At 39.2% G+C, this 17,902-nt stretch overlaps 1 protein-coding gene across 1 annotated transcript in view; it reads right to left on the minus strand.

Annotated features, from left to right (window-relative positions):
• Positions 1-17,902, minus strand: part of DIAPH3 (diaphanous related formin 3) — a 503,156-nt gene that overhangs the window by 153,910 nt on the left and 331,344 nt on the right. Inside the window, exon 24 of the mRNA XM_075199796.1 lies at positions 10,442-10,606. Coding sequence (XP_075055897.1) covers positions 10,442-10,606 — 165 coding nt within the window. The remainder of the gene's footprint in view (positions 1-10,441; positions 10,607-17,902) is intronic.

The raw sequence follows: 17,902 nt of genomic DNA on the forward strand, positions 1-17,902 counted from the left end.
AGTGTACACTACCAAACCAGTGACAAATATTAGTTTGAAATCAAATGGAAGAGAATTTCCTACTAAAGAGAAAATCTTGTATGAAACCCAAGGGATCATATGTACCTTCTGGAATACCCATGCGGCCTACAGATTGTAGGCCTCACCACAAGAAGTTTAAAGATCAGATTAGAGGTAAACATTGCAGAAACAGCAAGAAGTTAGAAACACATAGTTTATCAGATGTTTATGCCAAATGTCATGACGGCGTTCTGTATGCCCTCAAGTTAATAAGGATTAGGAAGATGACATCTTGGAGAGGGGTCAATTATGTAGCAAAGATCTCAAGAGAGAAAGCAAAATTGATTTTTAATCTAGGAACACTTTCACCAAATGGGCTGAATTTAGACTTTTAATTGGACAGCTTCTTGAACATTTAATAGTTGCATCAGGATATCCAAAGATTTTATACCAACAAATTAGGGGACCCCAAAAACAAACGAGGACACATATTTAAACAAATGCTTTAACGTTTATTACTATCCTAAAATGTCTATAAACCAATTGACCATAAGCATACAATATGTCTGCTTATTTTAATAGTACTCAATCCACGTATATATAATTTACTTTACATTTTACTGTTAGCCTATTAATAATACGATCAAAACACAGGTTAACATTTGAATAGGTTTAAATACGCCATTGTGAACTAACAATTGCCTTAGTAAGGACTTTGGTTTAAATATTACATATATTATTGATTGCTGATATACTAATAATTGTCAATAACAAAATAAAGACTTATGTTTGTATCAGTATACAACATACTGCTGAATTACATCATTGATGCATTATGGATAAGAGAGATATAACCGTTCTTAATGATAACTTAAGTGTAAAGTGCACTAATGAAGAAAATTACATAGGAATTGATGCAGAAATCGCTGGAGAATTAGAACTCTTGCTCCAGAGTCTTATGACCCTTCCTGACATGCTTTTGCAATTAGGAAAATCAACGGGACTAAACTTGTAAACTGGCTGATTATAAAACGTATTAATAATTGCTTTAAATAACAATATTTTCTGAGTTACACTTGTAGCAAAGTACTCTGTGTCAGATAAGTGACCTCATCAGCAAGATTGCTCAGACTATTTAAAGATTATTCAAAAACTGAAGTTGGTATTGACATGGATATCCACAAAAGTTTCACCACACTAACAAAAACTACTTAAACATGGCACCTTGAACATGATACATTATACAATTTATCGCTGAAACAGCCTGGTAACAGGTGAAATACGTTGAATATACTCACAGTTGCCATCACATCTATACAATCGGCAGACAACATTTACATGGGAACAGATTGAAGAGCCATTAAACAAAGTGGTCATTGAAGCCAATATTACCTGGAATTATACCATAATCGGTTTACACAAATTGGGCAACCAGGCATTCGATAAAACTCCGTTCAAGGAAGTCCACATATGCATGTGTGGGAACCGAGACAGGTCAATAGGCAACCACCGCTAGAACTGTAAGAGCAAGCCCTGCTTCATTTAGCTTTAGGGTGCTGAACTGAAATATTCTTGAATGAACTATTCTGTACTTGAATGGATCATTAATAGGCACAATTTATCTTTGCTGGGAAACTGAGATCTGCACAGAGATCGCTGGCAACGATCATTAGAAAGCTATTTGCATATAGACAAAGACTCAATCAAAAAAACTGTATTACTGTGTGTATAATTATATCTATCTCTATCTATCTATATATGCACACACACACACATATAGTTTATGTTATTTTGCTCCAAGTACAGCTCCAGACACAGCCGCTAGCATCGTATTCCTGTTACAGCCATGAGCCAGAGGCAAGTCCCGCAAGAGTGACAGTGAATACATGAGGACATCAGGACTACAAGGAGATAATTTATAAAGTTTTTTGTTTTTGGTACACATATATACCTTTGGATGAGTCTGGTGCACATAGTGTTAGCACTTATATATATATATATATATATATATATATATATATATATATATATATATATATATATATATATATATATAATATTTTTTTTTTATCACCCTGTCTCTAAATCTGTTATGAGATTGGAACTCTTTATTGGAAGTTTACAAGTACAATATTCCATCTTTTGGTACGCACAAAGTAGTTATTAAGTATTGCTATCATTTTAACAATACTACACTATTTTGGCGCCTTATCCCTTTTCTTTTGCTTATATACATACACACATTATATATATATATATATATATATTAATATATTATAATATATATATAGTATATATATACACATATACACACACATATATATATATATACATACATACATATAAATATATATACACATATACATACATATACACACACACACTATAATTTATTACTGCATGCATCATGTTACTAAAGCACCAAAATTACATCAGGAAATAGTTGCTTTATTGTAAACCTTTATTTCTTTGATAGCCAACAGTATGGTGAAAAGGGGGAGATACCTGCTTACTGTGTATTATTTTACTTTACTGACATTAAATGTTTCATCTTATTAGAATAACTAGTGTCATTATCAAACAACAATTTATTGAGCCAAGAGAATACTACTATTTATATTACGCAAAGACAACATAGCTCATCGCCCAAACACCATACCTCAAACCCACTGAAACCTGTGAAATGAAGGCTGCGCACAGGAGATTCCCTCACAATTTGATTAACCCAGAACTTTATTGCAGGAAAGTGTGGGGTAGAATTGCAAAGTCCACGTGTGCAAAGTTGATATAGAGTTAATCAAATAGACTGCTATAATTGTCACTCACCGGACTGTGAGTGCCATTTCCCGTGTGTTCATGAACCGTGGCCGTCCGCCATCCTGAGGGTCTGCGCATGTGCAGCCCTTATCAAGCCTTCAATACCTGTTGCTTTTAATTGATTGGATGATCAGGCAACCCTCCCTATTTAAACCACCTGTGATCATTACCTGGTTGCCTGATCTTGGAGTCTCATTCCCCATGAGTCTCTGAAGGTGTTCCTGTGTTCCTCGTGTATTCAGCTTCTGCTGATTCCTGTTTACTGCTATTGTGGTTGCCAGACCACTTCAACTCTCCTGTGTTCATCGTGCCTGCACTCAGCTGATTCCTATCCGCTGCCTCCGTTACTACTACAGAGTTCCTGCTCACTTCAACTCTCCTGTGTTCATCGTGCCTGCACTCAGCTGATTCCTATCCGCTGCCTCCGTTACTACTACAGAGTTCCTGATTGTCTCAACTCTCCTGTGTTTATCGTGTCAGCTCTCCGCTGCCTCCGTTACCACTACTACTGGATACCAGACCGCCTCAACTCTCCCGTGTTCATCATGTTTCCAGTTTCACTTACTACTGCTTCCTGAGTATTGCTTCTTTGATTCTGGATTACCTGCCGTGCGCTGCACCAACCAGATTACCGCTTCCACCCTCCAGTGGTCTCTCCTCCTGCCGGCCTTCAGCCTTTAGCCTTCCCTGCACGTCGCTCTGACAGCCTGCTCTCCTGAACCGCGGTATGCATACTTTCCATTGACTTTGCTTTTGTATTGCATATCCATCTGGACTGAGTTGTGTTCTTCTCCGGAGCCTCCGATCCACTGAAGCTATTGTTACCATTGACTTTGTTTTCTATTGCCTGGATTGCTATTGAGACTTTGTATACTTCAAGCAGCGCTGGTCAGTTATTGTTGTATTGTGGATATCATCGTGGGATCAAGTTCTGTGTGCCCCGTGTATACTCTGCTTTACATTCATCTCCTCGTGCCCCATCTCACATATATATATAGCAGTGGTACAACTTGCTGACGCAGACCACTGACTCCGTTTCCCTGTGACACCCGTTTCAAGTATCCTCTCACATAGCAGTGGTACAACTTGCTACACGCAGACCACTGACTTCCCCGTTACCTACCTTCACCTGGATTCCATTCCTTCACTATAGACAGCGGTACAACTTGCTATACGCAGACCGCTGATTCTCACTACCTCCTCGCTACTCCTGGACATTCCTCCTCACTATAGCAGTGGTACAACTTGCTATACGCAGACCACTGACTCTCCTCACGTTTCCTTGTCCATCTGGATCCTCGTGTACATTCATCTACTCATTACCAGTTGCTGCTAGTCATAGACTTTCCTTGAGCATTCTCTCACCATCTGCTGTTTCTCCTGTTCCGTTGTCACCCTGCTACCAGAGAACCATAATACCAGCTATATTACTCTGGTAAGTCCATCATCTGGTGATATCCTGGGCAAAGACTCCTAGTGCCCGTGACAATAATAAAAGTAAAATGTACTTCCACAAAGTATTAGTTTAGGGTTGTGCACACTTACGCAACCAGATTATTGTAGTTTTTGTCTTTCAATTTATTTTACCTAAACATTGTCTATTAGTTTTACACTTGAATTTTGCTGGTTACAAGGTCAAATTAAAGGAAAAAAAATGCCTGACATGATTTTGCTTGCTTTAGGATTTACATCACAAACCTGCATTTCAATAAAGGTATGTCATTTTTTTTTTCCTATATTCACTGTATATAGGCTAAAAAGGAAAGGAAATGAAGGAGGCACAAATAGCTGAAATGTAAATGCATTAAACAGTTGGATATTATAAACTTCCTTTGATCTATCTTTTCGCACCAGTGTCACAGAAGCTTCATATCACTGCTCTGAGCATCTAAACATTAAAAATAAAACAATCTTGTTGACATAGTGCCCTCCATTTGAAACTTAACTAAGTTCGAACATACAGGACAAAATTCAAATATTCTATGCTGCTGTTAATATTATAATGCTTTGATTGACTATAAGTTGTACTCAGACCACTTCATAACCTGGATGTCGGTTTGTCCCTTGTTTAAGAGAATAAAGAGAATAGGTGGTGAAACCTAAGAAAAACACACCTCAGTAGGGACTGTGAGCTTGTATAAGGTCCTAGCCACATGAGATTCATAAATTTTGCAGGAGGACAATTTGAATGGTATCCAGTCTGTGAAAAAGGTTATTACAGAAATGTGATGCTACTCATGGAAATATTTGGTAATACTGGCATTAAATCATACAAATGAAGTTATTAGATGCAGTGCTCTTAAAAGCAGCTCTATATTATATGCCCCAATTTATTAGTTGGCTGAACCACTCAGTGACTTCCAATACCCCTATATTTAGAGGCTATGCTTCCTTTGAGGTCAGTTATATTAAAGTCCTTGTGAAAAATGTTTGAACACTACTAATAAAAAAAAAGTTATTGAATTAACAGGCTATGAAATATAAATAACGGGATTTATACTTTCAATAAATCTTTTTCTCTGAGTCCATCTGGGGGACACTCCTACACCAGGGGGTTGAGTCGGGGGGAGGAGTCTGGAACCCAAAGAGTTAACTTTTTTCAGCTGACAGCATATCACCCCCGCCAATTCCCACATACCTCAGTTTGATTACAAAAGCCATTAGGAAGATAGGCCAATCAACCAAGACACACCACTCAACAGAGGGGGGAGTGGAGACAAAACAACGAAAAGACAGGGGGGATTGGAGTGTCCCCCAGATGGACTTAGAGAAAAAGATTTATCGTAAGTATAAATCCCGTTTTCTCTTTCATCCATCTGGGGGACACTCCTTAACCATGGGGACTTACAAAAGCAATCCCTCTGAAGGGTGGGACCGCTCTGATCTCCTTGCACGCAGAACACTACGGCCAAAGGAGGCGTCCCCAGACGCAAATATATTAAATTGGTAGAATTTCGTAAAGGTATGGACCGAGGACCAGGTGGCTGCTCTGCACAGCTGGTCCGCCGTGGCTCCATTACGAGCCACCCAAGACGCCCCAACCGACCGGGTAGAATGGGCAACAATACGTTTCGGCACAGGGAGATTAATACTTTGGACATAAGCCTCCCTGATAGTCAGGGTAAGCCATCTGGCAATAGTTTGCCTAGATTCTGGCCATCCCCGTTTGGAAAAGTCAACCAACACAAATAGAGACTCTGTCTTACGTATCTTTGCAGATCTCTTAACATATATACGTAATGCCCTCACTACGTCCAAATATTTATTTGTCTTTGTTCTTCTGTTTGGTTCTTGTCCAGCAACCACCAGCTGAGGACCTACCTCCTCTACTGGTACCTCGAGCACGGGAATGCTCCTCTGGGATGGGACCCTGCCCAGGGTAAGGTCGCGAAAGATGTCACCATCTTTCCCAGCAGCTTCAAAGACCTGGCTACTGACAGCCTCTTGTCTGACAGGATCCTGCCTGTCCACTCCATCTAGGACCTCAACTTGTCCAGTGGAGACAACCTTCTGCTGCGTACCAAGTCCCTCACTAGTCTCAAGAAACTCATTCTTAGACAAGGGATTCTCTGTGACCCTTTCAGACTCTAGAAGTTCGGTCATAGACTGAACAACTCGTCTTGCCTTAGCACCCTGAATGGGTGTGACTAAAACCTTTTCCCTTACTGGAAATTCTAAGCCTGTATAGCTTTGTCTGAATGAAGCAAATCGACAGCTCTGAGCTCTTTCTGATTTGACAGAAGCCAGCGAGGTAATTTTTTTCCAAAACCGGAGGTAAGCTGGTCCCATGAATTCTATCACGATATTCTGGACCTACTCGTCTACCAAGGACCCTGTCTGCTGCCGGGCAAACCCAAGCAGCCGTCCTCCCACCCCACCCTCTAGAACCAGAGGTGGTGGTAGTCATGCCGCTGGTCTATCTGGCAGCTTGGCGGAAGAAGCTCTCCGCGCCACATGGGCAAGGGATGACCTTCCCCTACGGGATTGTCTCCTGGATTCCACGGCCCCTGGATCGGTAGTCTGGCCTCTGCCAGACCCGCCCCCATAAGGAGGCTGTCTGAAAGAACTAAATCTAGGCCTAGCCCTAGGTCTTGGAGTATTTACAGGCAAGGACGTCTTCTTGCCCCCTGAAGCCTGTAAAATCCAAGAGTCTAATTCTGGACCAAATAACATCCCACCCGTATACGGGATGGATTCTAATGATCGTTTAGACTCTGAATCCACATTCCAAGCCCTTAACCATAACGCCCTTCTAGCTACTACAGCTGTAGCTGAAATAGATGAAGCTATGGAGGCCGAATTATGGGCCGCTTCATATACATAGCCTGCTGCCTCCCTTAGCTGCATGGCCAGAGGCAGTAAATCTGAATCCTGCAAGGCATACTAACTGCCCTGCCCAGACTTCCATGGCCCTAGCTACCCAGGTAGAGGACAATGCTGGCCTGAGGCTAATACTGGCGGCCGAGAAGATTGACTTCAGCAGGGATTCTAATTTCTTGTCAGTCACGTCCTGTAAGGTCGCCGACTCGGGTACAGGTAGTGTAGTCTGACGAACCAAACTCGCCACAGGTGTATCTACCTTTGCCACCTGTTCCCAACGGGTCATAACCTCCTCCTGAAGGGGATACAATACGCCAAACTTCCTTGGCATAGAGAACCTTTTATCTGGATATTTCCAAGAGGCCTCTACAATATCCCTCAACTCAACTGAGGGAGGGAACCTGACCACCTGCTTAGAAGCCTTCTTAAAGAGGGAGCGGTCCAAAGACTTCGTCTCCTCTACTTCAGCAAACCCCAGGGTCTGACGAACTGCTCTTACCAGATCGTCCTTACCCTGGTGCCTAGAGTTTCCTTCTGACTCTATAATGGACATATCTGAATCGTCCAACAATTCCCCCTCCTCCTCTGAGGTACTCTCAGAGTCTGACACTGACCACAGCGCTTTAGCTGTTTGTCTACGTCTTTTAACACTACGCTTGTGTCTGGGGTTCTCCAGTAGATGGGTAAGCCGGTCCAGGCTTTTAACCACCGCTGACCAACCCATCTCTCCCATCTGGAATACCCCCGGGAGGGCTGGGGAGGGAAATACACCGACCCTTGGGGAAAATGACTCATCTGTCATTCCTACTGTTATACCCTGAGAAACCACAGATGTAGCTGGGATCTCAACTGGTTTAGATAACAGATTTACAAGGGTATTAACTCCCTGTGTTAAGGCAGCGGCCCACTCAGGAGGATCTACCGTTATGGTGGAGGTGTCTATAGGCTGTTTCACAGGAGCCACAGTGAAGCTGCACAGAGCCCCCCCTGATCCAGCCGTTCACTTGTTAGTTTAACATTACATTTTGAACAGACATTATGTTTGGTACATGTTGTTTTGCTTTTATCTGCCATCACAAGATAAGAAAAACTAAATCACGTTTCAAAATTCACAAACACTTCTCCAATTTATCAAAAAATACAGATTAGGTTATATTAACATATCATAGTATTTCTGATTTAAATAAGACAGGCTTGGAGAACTTTATAGTTTTCTCATAAACAACAGTTCTCTCAACACATCATTGTCTTATAATATACATGTCTACACATGCACACACATACACACAGAAGAAAATAAAAGTGATACTCAGCGGGGAAGATATGTGTCAACAGTGCACTTCTCTTCAAATGACTGCTGCAACTGTCCTCCTTTTGAAGCTTGGCCCCAAAAAGGGATCTTCCACATGCTCACTCAGCGGGGGAGGGGAAGAGGTGTTTCTCAACACATTCCCCTACCACTGGAATCTCCTTCTGTGTCTCTGCTAACAGTGATTTCCCCAATCTACTTAGGTGAAATCCTGTTGCTTTATCTTTCTCACATTTTGCTACCACACCGCAAAATACAGGTACATATTTATCTATGAACCAGTCAAAAGATAGTATTTCTGTTCCTTTTCCTCTATAGAGAGACTATAAGGTATAATTTTTTTAGTCAAGCTGAAAGGCTGCAGCAGGTTTTTCAATAATGACTGCAATTAGCACAGAACACCTGGGCCCATTTAGCATTACATTTGGAACAGACAATATGTTTGGCACGCCCAAACACTTCCCCAACCTTTATCAGAAAATACAGACTAGGTTATTTAACATATCATAGTATTTCTGATTAAATAAGACAGGTTTGGAGAACTTTATAGTTTTCCTTAAACACAGTTCTCTCAACACCTCATAGTCGTATAACACACATGCATATACAGAAGAAACAAAGTGATACTTAGCGTGGAAGATATGTGTCAACAGTGCACTTCTCTTCAAATGACTGTTCCTCAAACACATTCCCCTTCCACTGGCTCTCCTTCTGTGTTGTTTACCTTAACAGCGTTTTGCCCTTTCTCTTATATTAGGGGAAAACCTGTTAGAATGTGTTCCCCGCTAGCGCTACTCAAAGCGCGCCATCCTCAAGAATTCACTGCCATCCCCATGGAAGGAGGAACTTGGTATACTCCAGCTGGCTTCCGGGGAACCTCAGCAGTAAAGGCGCTCTCTGCCTAATGGCAGTGCCCGTCCTGCATCAGCAGGGAGAGTCTCTTGCCGACTGCTTCCCGCTGTGAGAAGCGCTTCTTACCTCTCTGTCAGCGCCGCGCCCCCCCCCGACAGGCGCTTCTCCCATGAGTCAGCTTTGTTTGCACGGAGCCTCTCGCCATTGTCAAAAGAAAAAAAATGCAAAAGAAAAGGAAAAAACCTATAACCAGTGAACCCTGTTCACTGTCTCTCTTGGAGCTCTTCAGGTGCAACCTTCTTCCAAGGGCACCCAATTCAAAACTGAGGTTTGTGGGAATTGGCGGGGGTGATATGCTGTCAGCTGACAAAAGTTAACTCTTTGGGTGCCAGACTCCTCCCCCCGACTCAACCCCATGGTTAAGGAGTGTCCCCCAGATGGATGGAAGAGAAAAATTAATAGCTTAACATACAAAAAATACTGCATCACAAGCTATCATATATAAAAAAACATTGGTCTGTTAGTTTGTCTACCCTGTTATGCATTTGGACACCTCTGCACAGACTGGAATGAAACCAATGCGAGATGGTCCAGTTGGATCATTGTCAGGATCTAAGAGGGTTAGGAATACGGTCGGAACTTCTGTTGCTGTACGTTGGCCAGACCTTTGACCCCGGGGAGCATGTTCTCAGCCATCCAATGAATGTATTTGAATAAAAGCTTCAGAGGGGTGGCAATTGGCCTAGAATGCCTAATGGAGTGGTTGAGGCACTGGTCGAACCTTCCGTAGGTGTACACTGGCCAGAACTTGACACAGGGAGCCTGTTCTGGACCTTCCACTGGATGGATTTGGATGACATCTTAGCTGCTAAGTATTTTTAAAATATTGACAGTTGCATCCAACTCATTGATAACTTAATAACGTGAAGATTTAAATCTGGACAACACCGGGTACTTTAGCTAGTAAGGCATAAAACATTATAGGTCAGTTTTGTTAGAAAATGTATGATTTATATCCAGGCTATATGACACCTCACTTCCTTTAACAAATACATTTAAAGATCAGTATTTAAGATATAAACAAACCAATTTTGTCTTCATTTGAAAAGAACAACATATAAAAGAAAAAGAAATGCTACATACCATGAACATTGTCCTGAAGTTGTTCAGGTCCGTGAAAAATTCCTCTATGGAAACCTTCTTTGCATCAAGAACGAAATACTCTATGAGACTTCGATAGAGCTTCTCCATATTTTCATACATTCGTGATAGCTTCTTAAACTGTTCTCTTGCACATATTGCAAAACTGTGAAATCATGTTAAGGTTTATACAGAAAAATAAATTCTGTTAAAGCAATGATCTAATATAAGCAGCATTCAACAGATGTTGAAGCGCAAAATAAGCATTGCTGGTTAGTATTTGGCTGTGATATTGTTCCACAGTAATAATTGAGCACATGACAAATCTCTATACATTGGAAGTCTTTAAGTTCAAAATTCTCCTGCTGACCCCGGGATAGGTGCGAGTAGCGCCTTAAAAGTAGGATTATTGGACCTCTGCCAGATTTTCTCTGTGATTCATGTTTATGTATACTGGCCATCCAGTAAAATTGTAATACTTTGAAATGATAGATATGTTTCAGATTTGTGTTGGGCAAAATATAATTTAGCAAAATAAATAAGAATTGGGACAAACATGAGAGTCCTGACTTTCACAAAGTAGTATTTAGCAATAAAAGGGTAATAATCAGCACCAGTACAAAACACTGCATAACTAAATAGTGGAAATGAGAAATTGTACTTTTTGAAATAAATAAAAAATATGCAAAAAATAAACATGGAGAGAGAAGGAATTGAGCAAGCCTACATTCACAAAAGATCTGAGGTTAGCTCTCCAAGATGTTTGAAACAACCTCTCTGCCAAGTTCCTTAAAAACTGTGTGCAAGTGTACCTAGAAGTATTGACACTGTTTTGAAAGCAAAGGGTGGCCACACCCAATATTGATTTGGTTGAGATTTTGCTCCTGTTCATTCACTTTGGATTTTGTCAAATGATAAATATAAACTATTAACACTTCTATTTTGAAAGTATGTATATACACAAACACGTAGTATACATACATAAATACACACACATATATATATATATATATACATATACACACACACATACATACACACACAGACAGATATATATACATACACACACACATAATATATGTTATTTTGGGAAGGGATAAGTGACATTTCTGTATGTCAGACCATTTTATGTATACAGGGTCTCAATTGAAAATATGCTTGTGTTACAGTGTAAAGGGAACTAAAGCTTCTTTTTTAAAGCAAACACTATTACAGTGAACTGAATATATTGCATACATCTTTTGTTTGAACGCTATGCCAATATTCTACAAGCAAAAAAATGGATCTCGACCCGAGGACACGTTCCTGTACACATGGCCACTATCCTCATTGGAAACGTAAGGTTTTAAGGATGTAAAGTTAAAGTCCAGGAAGGAGATTATATCTCAGAATCTTACTTCTGGTGTACAGTTAATGGATGCAACTTAGTAACCATTTGTTGTATGGGGTGTCTGACCTGGAACATGGAGCTTTAAATACAAGTGTTGGGAAAGGGAAGTGTAAGCAACCTAAATGACTAACAATTTACCCCAACATACATTAGGCCTTGTGGGGAGTTTCTGGTGTTAGCCTGTGGACTTGCATATCTTATGATCTCATATGGCTCATATTAGACAAATTTAGACAGAACATACGGTCTTATTTGAAGTAGTGTGTTTTCTATCAAGAATAAATGGGAACTGAGACAGCCTTCCATTACTCCACCAGATTCAGATTATATAGAATTGTGGGCCCAAACAAATGCCCATTGCAAACTGCAGTCTTTTTTTCTATGATGCAGTATTTTTTATTCACTGAATAAATCGTAAAGTTTCTAAAGCACAGAGTAGTTATTAAATATAGAAAACAAATATTCATACCACAAAACTACAATAAAGGCATAACATAGTGATATCTAGATTCAACTCTTATTAAACACAGATGTGCAAGTCAAAATAACTACCTTACTTAAGCATTGGTTAATGCTCAAGACCTGAATTTGAGTATCATACCAAGAAACAGTTAGGAAAAGCCTGATTCTGCAATCATGCCGACAAATTATACTTTGTTGTATATTTTAATAAAAAAAACAACAACTATTTTTAAATAAACTTTGCAAAGTGCATTTTCAAAGAAGTTAATTCCATTTCTGACCTACTGCATTTGCAACCATTTATTGCCATGTTGAAATAACTACACATTTACTTCACATTGTGACTTGTAAAAACATTAGTTAACATGTCTTTAAAGCTACTCATTAATAGAGTGCAATGCAAGCAAATCTACTAGCTTAATTATAAATTATACATCAAAGTGCCACCCTGATTGCTATAAATATGTGCTTTTAAAACTATTAATGTACTTTTCATAGCAATGTAATAAAATATTAATTGCTGAATTATGAATTATTTGAGATTAACATATTCATTTACAACATGCAATAAGTTGTATTTGACATTTGGCTTTAGGTGAAACAATAAATTATGTAATTTTAAAATATTAGCAAATCCTTTTTTGGCCTTTGATATTTTAGACTGGCATTTTATTTAATTCAGAAATTTTAAGTTAATTTCTTTTAGAAATTGTTCTTTACTGTTAAATGTATTATTTATAACAATGGACAAATATTTTCTGACTTAATAGCGTCTATGTTCTAAAATGTACAATTCCACTTTAAAATGCTGTTAGGAAAACCTTTAATGATTGGGAAGAACCAACTTAGTATTGTCTTATAATTCCATAATACATAGTTTTGTGGCTTAAAAGATTGGGTCTGTTTCTGTCAAACTAACATCTTGCCTTTGCCAAGCTTTAGCCAATTTAGCCAGATGAAGTAGCTCATCTGAAAACATGATATGTGAAGCTACAAAATTGTATTTTATCATATATTTGCTTAAACCTTCAGCTGTGACGTCATTTCATTCGGAGGCCTCTCTTTTGAGCACACCAAGGATTTTCTTAAAGACTGTATAGCAGAGTCAAGAGACAGCATCCTAGTGTCTCTAGTTATTTTAAGTTTAATCCCACGACTGTTCATACATTTTGGGTTTCAGTTAAACCATTAACAGTTGTGAAATGAACAGAGAACTTAGTTATGTATAAGGGTTAACCCTTCACATAATTGTGGGGAATAAGGGATAAATAATAACTGCAGTGTAAATATGTTATATCAAATCAATCCATTGATAAATTGAGCTATTAAAGTATAAAATCCTGAAGTGTATAGGGGTGTGAGAGCGCTGTGTATGGGCGATTCAGTAGGTCTACAACCTGTGTGATAGGTAGAGAGACACTGCGGGCTGGAATCGTGTGTGACCTCATACAGTAAACATCTCAAAGTCACGGCAGCTGGGAGCGTGTTCATGATAAGTTGTCGTAAGATATAGTTACACTTTATTAAACAAGGCGTCTAAGCAGCTGATTGGAAACTACCAACAAGTGGTTTATACAATGGTAGTTGACCATGAGTCCATCTGTTTTATCTTTTAGTAGGTTTGTTAGTCATTTGTGCTTCTCAATCATAGCATCTTCTCCATCAGATCCTAGGCCAACCAAGTTAGATGTTTTCAACCCTATATTTACAAGTGTTTCAATTATTTTGTTAGCGCTAGTTTTATATCAACATTTAATTATTGATGTCAAAGGTGAAACTATAACTAATATCTTAATTCTTACATTAACATATTTAATTGCTATAATCAAGCTGTCGCTTCATTACATAGAACATTGAAATAATCTGCCAAATGCAGATATTTTATTATATCACGTCAACTTTCTGAAGATAAAAACTAAAGCAATTCCTGCATTATTCTTTCCGAAGAGCACTGTGCATTCTTTCCAATATCAAGATACTTTAAGCATGTACAACCCATAGCCGTGCAATGCTCAAACTATTTTTTGCACAATGTAGCGGATGGTAGTTCGTATTTTTCCAACCAATACATAAATCTTAAACATTCCTCTGCAAGGTAAACTAAACAGAAATTGGTCTGTCAATTTGTCCCAACCCACTTTCTTCAAGTACACATTTTTTAATTATATCTGAACATGAATCACTGTATAACTTACTTTAATAGTCAACTAAAATTTTCCTTTTGAAATCTCTTGCATGGTATAGTCAGCCAAGTCACTTACTTTCCATATTTTATACACTTATTACATGTTTTAAACCAGTCACTGTATATGCATGATAATGGTGTTTAGAGGTTAATTTTTCATTTAAAACATACTGTTTCACAATATGGACCAGCCGGCCGCAAGGTCACTATCGAAAATCTCTGGCTCTGTTGATGTTTCCCTACTTTCAATTTCCTTAAAGAAACTTAAGTGTGTTGTTTTCTGGTTATTTCTATTCCTTGACAATTATGGGTAACTGCTTGCTAACTGGACACACTTAAATTATTTATAAAGACTTGCTGGCTGGACACACAAATTGTATTTTATTATAAATTGTTTTGTTTTGCCTGGCTGCTGAATCTCTGTCTACCTGGTCTGACAGCCAATACTGGTCAGACTGGTGGTCAGTGGTCTAAAACACACTGCTGGTTGCAGTGCTCAGATAGTGCCTATTATAATAGGACATGTTGGATGGCTGGAAGTGTGCTGGACAACACAGGAGTTCTGAATACAATATGCTGCAAGCTAACATGCAGTGCATGTCTTTACACTCTCTGCACATAAGTATACCGGCAAATACATGCCCTGTATCCAATAATGTCACAATGACAGATTGGGAGGGATTACAACAACACAGGCACAGAGCGGAAGTTCGTCATTCGAACAGGCACTAAATAAAATGTTGTCTGGCACTGAGCGCCGGACATTTTTCTTTTATTTGCACTTGCACATTGCTCTTATTTATCCTTTGCTGCCATCTCAAATGATTTTATTCACTTGCACACATTTCATTCATTTAAAGAAGCGTGCCTTTGTCTCTTTCATTATTTTCTAGTTTGTTTTTCTGGGAGTTGACCACTCCCTTCAGGTGCTGCAGGCTTTATAAGATGTAGGTTCAGGGGAAGGTTCTAAATGAGACACCCTGAATATAAATTTGTATCATTAGCTTAGGGACCTACAGGAGATGCCTCGACATTGGCCGGTGAGCGTAACCCCAATATAGCTATATTGTGCACAAAATTCTCCTCTATGTATATGCTGACACAGTGATTTATATATATATATATATTGTTTGTTTGAGTGCCGGATAACATTTTTCTTTTATTTACACTTAATAAAAAAAGCCTGGGGCGAGTGCCCGTGAAATAAGCCATGGGGAGAACAACTGCACATCCTAATATTAGGTAAGCAGCCACTACATGCTATGTTACTAAGCAGCACTGAAAAAAAAAGAAAGCTTTTAATAACTACTTCTATGATCTTAGATGTATCTGTATAATTATGCAGGATCTTAGTAGGCAGCTCAGGTGAGCCCCCTCTTCTCACTGTTGAAACACTAAGTCTCCACCTTGCCATATCATGCACAGAAAATGTAGTAGTTGTTACGATCCTGCATAAGGTCTCACCACACAGTACATAGCACAACTCTAGCTAATAGAAGACATACAAACAATATTGTATAATATACATAACATTGAGTAGTTTTGTGTCTTCACCAAGGTGTACTGACCCCCCACAGGTCAAATCCCCCTGGCCTGCTCCGCTAGGCAGCAAATGACAAGAAGGGGAACAGATACTAAGATGAGAGACAAACGTAATGGGAAACAGAATAACAGTTAGGGCAGAAATAAAAGATCATTGTCAGAGTTACAATGAAATGGTCAGAAACAGGAGGCCAGACTACACAAATGAGCAAGTGTAACCTGTTGCTCAGGCACAGTTCTGAGCACTAAGCAAACATTTGAATCTGGAGCATTTGGGCCACCTAAAAACTGGTAATTATTATACTATACTAAAAAAAAAAAAAAATAGAGAAGCAGGTGTGTGCGCAAGCAGAATAGGAGCACACCCAGGACTGGCTGCTGCAGGGGGTGCTGATGAGCACAGCAGTATGTGAGTAAACACATTTTTCAACAGTTAGTGATAGGTACTTTACATAGAATAATCAATTAAGCCTCAACCATCTATGTAAAGGAAATCAATTATATATAAAACAAAAACTAAAAAAAACCCTTAATTTTTCTCAGTTCTCTGAAAATGTGGGAGCTCCCTAATTTAATTTAACATTTAGCGCTTGGTAATGCTGAACTACTGTCAAAGCTGTTTTGCACTGATTATGTGATATTATATATTGTTACCATAGCCTAGTCAGTGCAACACACATGAAAGGTTTGGAATAGGGGAAATGAGAACGCTGCTGTAAATTGTGGATGTTAATGTTTGTTCTGGAATGAGGATAGGCGCAGCAGCACTCCATCTCACTTACAAGCGGATATGGGAAGGAATGCAGAATAACTTATGAATAGCAGGCAGCCAACAAAGTATACACACAACTAAAATAACCACAGCACAAGCTGAGCCCAGCGCTTGCCCCAGGACTGGCCGACCACCAAACATGTCCTCTTCTAACAAAAACATCATTTTCTATAACATTTTTTTTTGTCATCAATCATCAACTGGCTAACTGTTTCCTTCCAGTTATTAGTGCAGGAAGCCACAAAAGAACTATGGATGGCCACTAGTTCTCCCTCACTCAGTCTTTCTTCATTGCAAAGGACTATTTATGAACAATAGATAAAGTAAAAATATTTCATCACTGAAATCCATAATGCTACTGAACCTTATTATAACTGTTTATTTATAGCACCACCATATTATAGAGTGATGTACAGAGACTGATGAATTATTCACATCAGTCCCTGCTACATGCGGATTAGTCTCTAAATTTAGTTCCACAAACATCAATAGGGCAACTTTCTGTCTGCAGCAAATTAACCTACCAGCATGCTAGAGCAACCTGAGGAAACCTCCAAACATGGGGGTACCAGAAGGCAGTAAGGCTAACCACTGAGCCATTATGCTAACCACTGAGCCACTATGTTACCCTGCACCAGAATGCATTCCTGAATATAAGTTCTTACCACTAGATAAGAGATATTCTCTGTAACAGAGGTATCACACTGAGTAAAGACAAGACAGCTCTCTTAGAAGCCAGCAATCTTGGTCAGAATTATGAATCCCAGGTCAATTGGTTTATTCCTCCAGCAAAAAGTGTAAAACAAAACAAAATCCACTACCAGCTGAAAAATACAGATTTAGTGCTGTGGACTGTCCAGTATGTTATATGGTGAAGCTGAATCCCATTTTATCAAATTCCATCACCGACTGTCACAGACTCGATGTGAACACACAATCCAATACGCACCTCAGTTGGCGCTTTTTAAAATTTTCTCTAAACTGTTAAGATCTTTGAGTAGATGTGGTCTCATGAACCAGCAAAACATCGTACAACATATTTATAATCCCTAACACATACCTCATAATTTATATACAGTGCTGAACCCATCCTGCCGCACATATTCACTCAAT

Source organism: Mixophyes fleayi, chromosome 2, assembly GCF_038048845.1.
Source record: "Mixophyes fleayi isolate aMixFle1 chromosome 2, aMixFle1.hap1, whole genome shotgun sequence".
NCBI lineage: Eukaryota > Metazoa > Chordata > Amphibia > Anura > Limnodynastidae > Mixophyes > Mixophyes fleayi.